Raw genomic sequence first — 10,397 nt, 5'->3', positions numbered from 1 at the left:
AATTTTATCCTCTGTAGTGAGCTACTCCTTTCTAAACATTGTCCGTTTTATCCATCTCAAACTTTTTAACGTTGGGTGCTTTCAAAATCTCTGAACAAAATTCGCGGTTACTTATCAATATTTTTGCTTTCTTACTCATTATAATATTCGTATATTTAAACAAGAATATTTCATTAATTTTATCAATTATAGTAGACAGCAAATAAATAAGGACTGCATTCAAAGAAACGAACGTTCTCTGAAATTTTCCCTATCTTCGCCGGTCGTTGTAACCTTATCGAACCGGTTCAAGGTATTAGCGGTTCGTTAACCATTTCCATGGTATTTATTGCGAAAATTCACACCGTACTGCGCCAATGCACCGTACGATAATAGCATTGTTACCTGCAGTACGCAGACCTTATTACGTGACACTACGTAGCCCGTGCAACTTGAACCACGATCCTCTCTATCTCTTCAGTTGTCGTTCGACGCGCGCCGCGGTTCGTCTTGTAACCCCATCGCTCGAATTTCACTAACGAGTAAGATAACGCGACCCCCCACATGCCCGTTTTACCGATTATTATATTAGTACAGTTGATCACGAACTAACTGCTGGGATAGATTTAATCATTCGCTTCTTTTAAGTTCTTAAATTCGTACCTTTTTTTTTAATTTTACAGATGCAGATAGATTTTATATTTAATAATTTTTAATTTATGATTTCATTTATGATTGTATTCCTTTTCTTGATAGTATACCATTTGTGCAATTCTTCTGAGTCTACTGAATGTGAAATGAACTATTCTTATGCGGGTTGTGATAAGTGAAATTGTATGATGAAGCTTTCTACTCGACGTTGTCCCAAATTCTTGATGACAGTTTGAAAATTTAAATACGTTAACAATGGTTGAATGAACATTGTAAAATTGGAAATTATTGATAAACAAAGTTAAATATGTGGAATCGCAAGGTATTCATCAGGATTATCGAAGTGGTGCGTAACAATGGAAAAATTGTATATTTATTTTTGTACATATATTTGTTTTGATATTGTAAGCTACTTCAGTTACATATTCATACACGATAGTGAACGTTAATGTTTAAACAAAAATTCTAGCACAATTTACATTTCAATTATATATTACTAATTGCTCTTATATCAGTGTTCTCACAATACGAGATAAGGATTCCTTTGAATACTCCCACAATCAATTATTTGTAATTATTCCTGCGAACGGAACTGAACGCTAGATAATTGGATTTTAATTCATTCTTTCTTATTAAATTTTGCAACTATGAACATTCGTGTTGCAGATGCTTTGCCTTGCCTGCGTGGTGGCACTCAGGGTAACTGATGATGAAAGCCGAAGAGTGTTTCATTATTTGAGAAGTCGTAGCAGAGAATGGTCCCTCTTGAATAACGTCACATGGGGCGCCATAGGTTCAAAAATTAATATCTATTACTTTATACTTTTCCTTTTACAAGAGCATTATTGACACTAATTTTTACTACTTTCTTGAAACGTTTATCTCTATAGCTTGTATTACGCCATAAATTAGGAGAAGACTATTTTTGTATTGCTATCAGTTAGTTTTTCTATCTTTCAGAGTTACAATAAAAATTCTGCAAGCTGTCTAGCAAACATTTATCAAAAATATTTCGTTACATAAATACTTTTAAGATTGTGATCGGATAGTACATTATTCTATGTAGATTAATTTGAATGGAGATTTATTTTATGCTTTATAGTAATTGATGTATAAGTACTATAGTATATGTTGGAAAAAGGAATGTAAAACACGCAACAACACACTTTTCTTTTGTTAATCTAGGCGCCGCTCTTGCAACCGCGACTTGTGGTGGTTACATAATAATCACGACGGGTCTTCTTATTGCTGCTGCGACAGGAGAGCTAGATGGTCGAAAGACGGTAATTCTTTCCGTTTTTTTGTAACTTTTTTTTTTTAAACAGTATATGTCTATGGCACGACGAAAAATTCGATGTATATTTCCCGAACTTTTAATTCACTTCTTCCTTGACAATTGTATAAGTCGACATATTTCCATAATAGTCGCATTGTTTGGACTTTTCAAGGTATTCTTTCTCTTTTACGGAACACTGTCCTTCGACGAGGCTGATTTTATCGTACATTGATGTATCTTTCTTCTTAACCAACACCCTGAATGCATAAATTTAAATGTTTCTTAAAAGAAACAATAATTGTAATTGAATTAACTACTGGAAAAAATGCGGGATCTTAAATTGCTATTGGATATAGTTAATGATTAGAATCGATGGAAAATCATACAAATTTTCTTACACTAAGTGCGTAAAAGAATATTCGTTAAAATTTATTTGTAAGGTCAGGAATACGAGGAATTAACTTCGACAAGTTTCACCAGTAAAAGTGACATGAAACAGATAAAGACTCCATGACTGATCCATTAACGAATTATATTAGTAACTGATTGTGGTGTTACCTTTTACTTATCCTCGAATTACGAAAGTTACACGATTATCAGTGCCTCAATAAGTTTTACAAAAATATAAAACATTTTCTGCATGATTTTCGGTAGCCGTTTTAAATGCACCAAGATAAATACACGAAATACTTTCGCAATTAATACCAACGATGGAGACTATAATAAATTTTCAAAGCAACATATTCAAGACTCCCACGATATTAATCTTCAGCATGAACGCATTTTCAATATCTTTCCTGGTTGCAAATATTTTCCGGCGGACACACCTCGTTCATTAGTCAATCGTCATTGCATTCGAAGTTACGATGTACCGATCTGTGTTAGCAGAGCTCTTTTTACAAGGTTGCTTTTTTTCATGCTTCTTTCAAGTTATGCAGATGGACTCTTGAAACGACAAATCGGTTAAATATAGAGCACGTGTTTTAACGATAGCGTGAGAACTGTCGTGTCCAGTTAGCACTGTCATTGAGGGGCAAGGTTAAAAGTATCCTTCGTATGAGCAAGCTACAAGAAGGAGCACGTAACAACATCCTTACCTTGGTGTATGGCAATTGAGCACGTAATACGTACGCTACTGTGACTTAGTTCTTAGTTAATGACTCATAACTGAGGCTAGGCAGATCGCAATGATTTCCACATGCAGATCTACGCGTTCATCAAGACAGAAATTTGCATTTAAAATAAATTGTTGATATTCTTAATTCTGAGCTGAAATTCTTAGCTGTTTGCTCGTAGATGACATAAAGGATGATTTTTATAGAAATATTTCACTGAAAGGCGGTACAATCGCTATTGTAAAGAAATCTTGAAAAGAAATACGAATTATCGAATTGTTAATGGTCGTAAACGTGTGAAGGTTGTTTCACGTTTATACTTGAATTTTATGAGATAATAGGGGATATGAATGGTCCCGAGGATTTTAATGAAGATTATGTTAAACAGAGGAAGTCATTAACATTTCATTGTTCTGCTTGATGAGTGTACGAAGATCTTTCTTTTCTATTTAAGGAAATATTCTTCCTTGGACTTGGAGTGATTCTTTTCGGTATCGTCGGCGCTTTATCGTTGGCGTCTATTGAAAACGTCCCTGAGGATTTGATAGACAACGCCGCTGTTTTTGGGGCACTGTGCTTACTAACAGCGTTAGTTTTCATCGCTGACTTGTTAATGAGCACGCCAAAGAAAAAGGACAAGCATGGCATGACAGAACTTCTGACTGATAAAGGAGGTATCATACATTTTTGTTAAGATATAAAAGGAAGTGTTAAATATAAATTAAGGAGACAATATATAAATTAACAATATATATAATAATATATAAATATAAATTATGGAGATAATACTTCTTAAAATTAAGTTGACTTCCTTTTTTGATTGATATATAATAGCTAAACGAGAAATAACGACGACTCTGGCCAGCGAAAAAGAAACAAAATCCCCCAAAATAAGCAGTCCTCAAGTTTCCAAAAACGACGACAGTGGCACTATAAACGATGGTTTTGAGAAATTAGACGAAAGACATCAAAGGAGCTCAGGGCAAGAACAGTCTGAAGATCCACGAAAATGGGAACAAAATCGTTCCTCCAAGCAGCGTTCAAAAGATTCGTATGAAGATGAAGGAACTGGCGATTTTAATCGAGAATACGGAGAACCAAAAGAATATACGCAGAATTTTGAAAATGGGAGAGCTCTCCGAGACTCGAAAATGTATCGAGATTCTGAGATGCAAAAAGCTATGAGAAGGGACTCTTATAGAACGGATCATGGAATGGAAGCGCCTACTGTGGTTTATAAGGTTCATGATATTTATCAACGTCCAGTAGATGAAATTGACACGCCTCGTTTTCCAACCGAAACGAATCATAAAAGTGAACCTATATTCGCGAAGATCGTGAATCCTAGTGTGAAGATTATGAAGGTTGAGCGCGATGTGGACGAAGCTATCGAAGGTTACAGGTAGTTGCACAATGATCAGTTTATTACTATAATATTAGCTTCGTTAATATCGACGAATTCATTCTTTGCATCAATTCTCATTGGTGCATTAATTCCCTATTATATTATAATTATTATTTTCATAATCTCCAATTACCTGTTATCATTTTATTATTTTCTTAAATTTCTTTATCTTATTTCTTGGTCTTCTAACATTAATAGATATTCTGACACTAGTCAGTACGACAACGTGCCAGTTCGAATGAAAGGAATGTCGCCGAAAAATCAGAAAAAAAATCGTGATGTTTCTTTTAATATTCCGCCGCCGCCAAAGGGTTATGGAAAAGAATTCGACCAGAGAAAAGACGAAATCGAAATACTGGAAGAATGCTTTACTTCGCTCCGAACAGCGAGCACGGGGACACAGACACTCAACGTACGAACACCTTCGTCACCCACTGATCCTGGATATGTTAAACATACCGCCAGTAATTGGCCTCATGAAACGAAAATGAAAACACCTAGTTCGAGTCCAAGTCGCTCGAAGAATTGACATATAATGCACAAAAAGTTATTAACTTGTTGCTTTATGATTTTTTAACGACTTCGTGTGACTGAATGATTGCTTGAAAAATAAATTTAAAAAGCTTTTTCGTAAGGCAACAGGTTATATGATTATAAGTAGATTAGAAAGGCTCTGAGGTAGAATAATTTCGAATGATATGCATATCAAAACACAGAGTGTAAAATCAATTTCTCTTTACTTCTATCTGAGTATTTCTCTGTGTAATTTCCTCATATTTAATAAAGTAATACTAATTTCTTCAATTTCTCTAATTTCAAAAATATGATTTATTAATTTGATCTATTAAAACGTCATCATTATTATCTACTGCCTTTTTATATGTTTATATATATATGTTTTTGAAATGGGAAGGAGAAAAAGTAACTTGAGAGGCATACAACTATTTTCGTATAAGTAGAAATTTTTAATATAAAGTTTTAACATCTCCGTTCACATCGATACGCATACGTACAATTATTAATAATAATGTATCCTTGTGATAAACATGTAACCGCAGTTTGTTAGTCGCCATCAGAACGTACTCGTTAAAGATATTAGCATTTAATTGGATTTACATTAACTTTTACGTGTACCGTATCGTTTCTTTTTCTTACGCTTTTTATATAAATAAATTGATCCTATTCAACGTCGAAAGATGTCATTTATTTTCCTTATTATTCAAGGTGATCGGCAATTTCTTCGATTATTAAAAAAATGAGAAGAAAATTGCCCTCATTGAAACTGAAAGAAAAAGAAATCAACCGGAAGACGCAGCAGCCATCGAGAGTATCGACGTGTTCTGCCATCGAACCCTATTAAAAAGCTACTAGTGAGCCATGTATCGACATATTTCATTTTACAGAACCGTCGTCCTCTCGTTGTAGTTCTCTCTTTCTCTAGACGTTTCTAAACGCGTATTTACAGAGTTGAGAATAATTGCTTAGACACTTGAGCATTCGTTCCTCTTCTTCTTTTTCTTCTTTTCAACGGTATGTATAAAGTTAATTCTCCTTAATGAAGAAGATTATCAGACATTCTCATTCTTAAGACTGTTGTGTAACTAGATAGTCTTATTATTTTATGAAACGATAGTTTGAACATTGCAATATTGTTGAGTTGGTATCTTTATAGTGCGTTTGATCTAACGCGATATTCTTGATGATTTACTTTCCCTTTGCATCGAGGTATGTACTTGACTTATTTGTTAAGTTTGTTACATTTTGGTGTACTCGTCGAAGTTTATTTCTTAAAACGAGAAAGAAACATGAGAAATGCCTTGTCACGATTTGTCACGATTTATCTGTTATAGTGTTACCAGATGAGCTGTGTTTCAATTCTGTTCGTTTCTCGCTCTTAACTGGACATATTTACAAGTCAAAAGATTCTCAAACTATATTCTTCACTTAATTTGCGTATTATAAAATCTCTTAAAAAATCTTAACCAAATCTTCTGCTCTCTGAATAAATAAATAACGAAAGAGTAAACGTAATTTTACTGACAATTCTTTGAAACTTTCGAACTTTATGAGCACTTTACGATATATTGAATTTCTTTTTCTTTGATCAAATTTCCTTCAAAGATGTCTTCCTTTATTATGACGGAATCGTTTCTCTTAAATATGTATTTACAGCGCTTCTTATTCGATTAAACAATACAAAAAAGATTGTACGCCTTTAAAATGCTGATCTATATGATTACTATAAATTGAAAGTGCAGATGGAGAATTTTATCTCATGCCAAACCCAATGCTAGCACCTTGAGCATTGGTGGCTCGTTGTTCCATGGTGATGTATTGTCTAATTAGTCGTGAAATTTCATGGGCTTGTTCAGTCTGAAGTCGTGTGATGCGTTGTTGCATTAAATTACCGCATTTCATGTCAAGGTACAGAGTTCCTTCTTCGGATTTTACTTTCCTCGTGGATATTACCTCGGAATAAGGGTAGTGGTACAGGGTCTCCTAAAAATTTGGCATCGGTTTCATTGAATTATCTATTGCTTTTTTACATAGAGGCAGAAAACAGGGATTGAATTACTTACATGTGTAATTAAATCAATAAAATGCACTCCATGCCTGTTAAGCGCCAAAATATGATCACCACCCTTCTCTTTTCCTTCAGGCACCCTCTTCACAGCGAAGAAACTAGACCCGAATAATGGCCACTTCCATAAAATTTCTAAAAATAAAGTTAAACATTATTTTCATGATATAATGTTTTATTATATTATATTTATTATATTTATTATTTTATTATATTATATACTCGCTAATAAGAACTGAAACACGTACCAAGCACCTGTGCTTTACAAGCAGCAACTGTATTGTGTTGCACATTGTTCCATGCTTGTTGGACCATATTTGACCACTGTTGTGGTCGTGGTTCTCTCAAACTGAGCACTGGTTTTGGTAATAAATATTTAATTTCTTTCGTTGTTGGTTCGTGAGTCATATCTGCTGCCCTATGTAAAAGAGCAGCTATTTGAGCCATATCGAACTAGAAAGAAAAGAGAAAATATATTAATTAAAAACTCCAAACAATGTCAATATATTATTTATATAAAATAGCAAAGATAGAAAGACTTACTATGACTTCTTGAGGTAAATGTTCACCAGGTAAAACTAGTAGAAGACCTTCTAAGTAATCTGGAGCAATCTGATTGAACACGACTTCTATATACAATGGAGCATCCAGTCTGAGAGGATAATACCATACAGATCTAAATTGAAAAAGATTGTATTATTTTTGTTCTCTTATTTGCACTGTTTTCATGAGAATCGATAGGTTTCTTTTTAGATAAGTCCTTTTATCAATGGAAAGACATATACCTGCAGAATATTAAGTAGAAGACTTGATGATTTTTATGTAACTCCGTAGTTACGTCTAGTACGTATTCATCCCTGGCTAAAGGCATCGTAAACGCATCACCATCAACAATGCAATATAGCGAGAATTCGTCCATTTCATGAGGGTTTCTTACAGATATTATATTGCACATCTCCTCAATAACATCCTACCAAAAAAGTTAAGTTATTAACAAATTATTAAGAATTAGTCATTACACCTGTATTATCATATATTTAACAATATATTGCAATTTGACATATCTTGACTAGAATTTATTAAAATATAACAGTCCTAAACTCAAAGTGCTATTAAATAAATCAATACCAATTTGTCTTTTGCAATTTATTATTATATATGTTATTACATTATATAGGAGATATTTTCATTGATTTTGTCTTCTCTTCAATCCTATACCATTAATTTAATAACTTTTTGTTATTTTATTTATATTCTTAAGACAGCCTTCCAAATTGAAATTTATTGGTATGTAGGTCGTTGTTTGAAATATTGTCATTAGAGTTTTGTTTTATTTAATTGACATACTCTTGTGTTATAAATTGTTGTTTCTTTATTATCTTTAAATGTAAATGTTTAAAGAATCTTCTGCAAATTATATTGCAATTGTTTTGTTTGTCAGCGTTTAGCTACTAACAGCCTTATAATACAATAGATAATCCAATAGATTTTCTAATTTGTTTCATATATTACTTGCATCTATCCTGATCCTTTGTCTAATTAGATAATTTAGAGAAAACTAAATTTACCTGTACAACAGTTGTACATTTGGTGTTGATAACTCTTTCTGTTCCACCTGGTAGTCTGTAAATCTGTCTCTTCGCATTTCTACCTGCACTAATTGCCATAATTTCATCCACGCTTGGTACGTTTTTCCTTCCTCCATATTTAACTGTCTTCCTGAGATTTTGTAAACACACTGTGGCTGTACCATGGTAAGCTCTCCTCTTATCATAAGCTGCAGTTTCCAGATATTTTGTTAAATAAGGCCTCAGACCATCACTGCAAGTGAAGTAAGCAGCAACAATGCTAAAGATCCTCCAACCACGTTGACAACTATCTGGATTTGGGCTCTTATTGTTTGTAGTCTGTTTCATCAATTGACAGTAAACTTCATCACGAAGTAATTCATACTTATGACAATGCTGTAATTAGATTGAAAGTAGTGAGAATAATGTCCTTAGATGTTAAACTAAGATTTTTCTCAGTAGTTTATGGAGAAAGAAAGTGATGATTTCACTCTTTGCAATTATTTTAGAATATTAAGGCATATTATAAATATCATTTTTTAAATGTAAGACTTTTTAAAAATATATGAAAATAAACTAGCGATATAAAATTTATCTTCTTGTTCTTAATAAATTTATTATTTTAGTGATGAAGGATTGTTAGACATCCTTACAAGGCAGTACAATATTTTTGATAACAATAAGCCTGAAAAAATGGAATGAAGTTTACATGCATCATTTGATGAAAGTATTTCAAACGTTCTCCTTGGAGAATGCATTATGAAGATGTATTCATCTAGGAGAAATCTTTAATGAAAAGAAGTAGCAAGTAAAAGGAAATTCAAATCCTTCAGCGCTAAAAGTAGGTTCTCAAATTATTATCCTTCATCATTAAATCCTTGACCCCAATACAAATTATCTCAGCAAATTTCACCATGTTTCTTCATATAATTGTATATAACAACGTCATTGTACAGAATATTTAAAATTTTTATCATTTCGGCTTATTTCATACAAACTTAGAATATAAGAGACATAGGATTGTTTTCTAAGAGATTGTTAGTTCAGAAGAGAAACATCGTCACTTACCATCAGAATGGTGTAAACACATTTTACTTCGCTAGTATCTGGAGGCAAAGGTTGATCACCCATGTACCTCATCAGACACAAAAAGCATTCCACTGCCAAGGCACTTAAATCTGCATCAAGTCTCAAAAGACTCTGTTCTATTGGCACAGGAGAGTATTTTACAAGATCCACTTGTTCTTTCCAAGTCCATTCCGCACCATCCTGTTGGCCTTTATTCTTTTTATTCTTCTTTTTACTCTTCAAAGATTCGATCACTTTAAGAGATCCACTTATAGATCCATCTGCTGTCTTCAACATCTCAAACCTATAAAATTAAATATTTTGTTAAAACTTTTGTTTATTAAAACTCTGCTTGTTATTATAGGAAGTTGTAACCGCGGGAAGCGACTGTTAGAATTAATTTATCGAAGGAACGGGACTCGGGGGTGACGTAAGTAATAGCCTTCCAAAACGGAAAACATCTCCTTGGAGGAGTACGTGGCCGTAAAGGAGATTTCCATTGCAGGATGTTGCTACAGAGACAGAGGAAAAAGTCCCGTTCAGAGTACTGGCCGGGTGGCCGTCACTTGTCAAAGTCATGTTTAGGAAGTCTACACTCTAGTTAGGCGTTTTAATGATTCCCCTTCGACTTGGTTGAAGGTTGATCCTTCTCTTATTATTTTTTCGCCGATTCTTTTCTCGTTTTACTTTGATACCTCGTTACAAATGTGTTTGCTGTGTAAAACCATAGTTGAATATTTCTTTCTAAATCTCT

At 33.5% G+C, this 10,397-nt stretch overlaps 2 protein-coding genes across 5 annotated transcripts in view; one reads left to right on the top strand and one right to left on the bottom strand.

Moving 5' to 3' along the window:
- The first annotated feature begins 388 nt into the window (after window positions 1-388).
- Window positions 389-5,239, top strand: LOC117242148. Its single transcript, XM_033508597.1, has 7 exons — window positions 389-521; window positions 736-976; window positions 1,297-1,423; window positions 1,816-1,913; window positions 3,476-3,695; window positions 3,856-4,423; window positions 4,625-5,239. The coding sequence occupies exons 2-7, from the start codon at window positions 938-940 to the stop codon at window positions 4,953-4,955; spliced, it is 1,383 nt and encodes a 460-aa protein (XP_033364488.1). The 5' UTR covers window positions 389-521; window positions 736-937; the 3' UTR covers window positions 4,956-5,239.
- Window positions 5,240-5,370: 131 nt separating this feature from the next.
- LOC117242122 (unconventional myosin-XV) overlaps window positions 5,371-10,397 on the bottom strand; it is a 62,398-nt gene continuing 57,371 nt past the window's right edge. For 3 of the 4 annotated variants that reach the window (XM_033508545.1, XM_033508554.1, XM_033508562.1), the window contains 7 exons: window positions 9,644-9,947; window positions 8,576-8,971; window positions 7,793-7,977; window positions 7,551-7,683; window positions 7,256-7,460; window positions 7,006-7,142; window positions 5,371-6,925 (listed from right to left, as the gene is read on the bottom strand). In XM_033508545.1, coding sequence (XP_033364436.1) covers window positions 6,695-6,925; window positions 7,006-7,142; window positions 7,256-7,460; window positions 7,551-7,683; window positions 7,793-7,977; window positions 8,576-8,971; window positions 9,644-9,947 — 1,591 coding nt within the window. In that variant the 3' untranslated portion in view covers window positions 5,371-6,694. Of the gene's footprint in view, window positions 6,926-7,005; window positions 7,143-7,255; window positions 7,461-7,550; window positions 7,684-7,792; window positions 7,978-8,575; window positions 8,972-9,643; window positions 9,948-10,397 lie in introns of those variants that run through there. The other variant, XM_033508570.1, reaches the window with a different exon arrangement.

The sequence above is a fragment of the Bombus vosnesenskii genome, unplaced genomic scaffold, assembly GCF_011952255.1.
Source record: "Bombus vosnesenskii isolate JDL3184/JDL3185 unplaced genomic scaffold, Bvos_JDL3184-5_v1.1 scf7180000013265, whole genome shotgun sequence".
Classification (NCBI taxonomy): Eukaryota; Metazoa; Arthropoda; class Insecta; order Hymenoptera; family Apidae; genus Bombus; species Bombus vosnesenskii.
Note: the sequence above shows the minus strand (reverse complement) of the source record. Positions and strands in the feature narration are given on the sequence as shown.

Excerpts from the sequence above, each read along its gene's own strand:
- LOC117242148 (XM_033508597.1), top strand. The coding sequence starts at position 938 with ATGTGGAATCGCAAGGTATTCATCAGGATTATCGAAGTG. Across the intron at positions 1,424-1,815 it reads CGTCACATGGGGCGCCATAG|GCGCCGCTCTTGCAACCGCG; the intron begins GTTCAAAAATTA and ends TTGTTAATCTAG. Across the intron at positions 1,914-3,475 it reads AGCTAGATGGTCGAAAGACG|GAAATATTCTTCCTTGGACT; the intron begins GTAATTCTTTCC and ends TTTCTATTTAAG.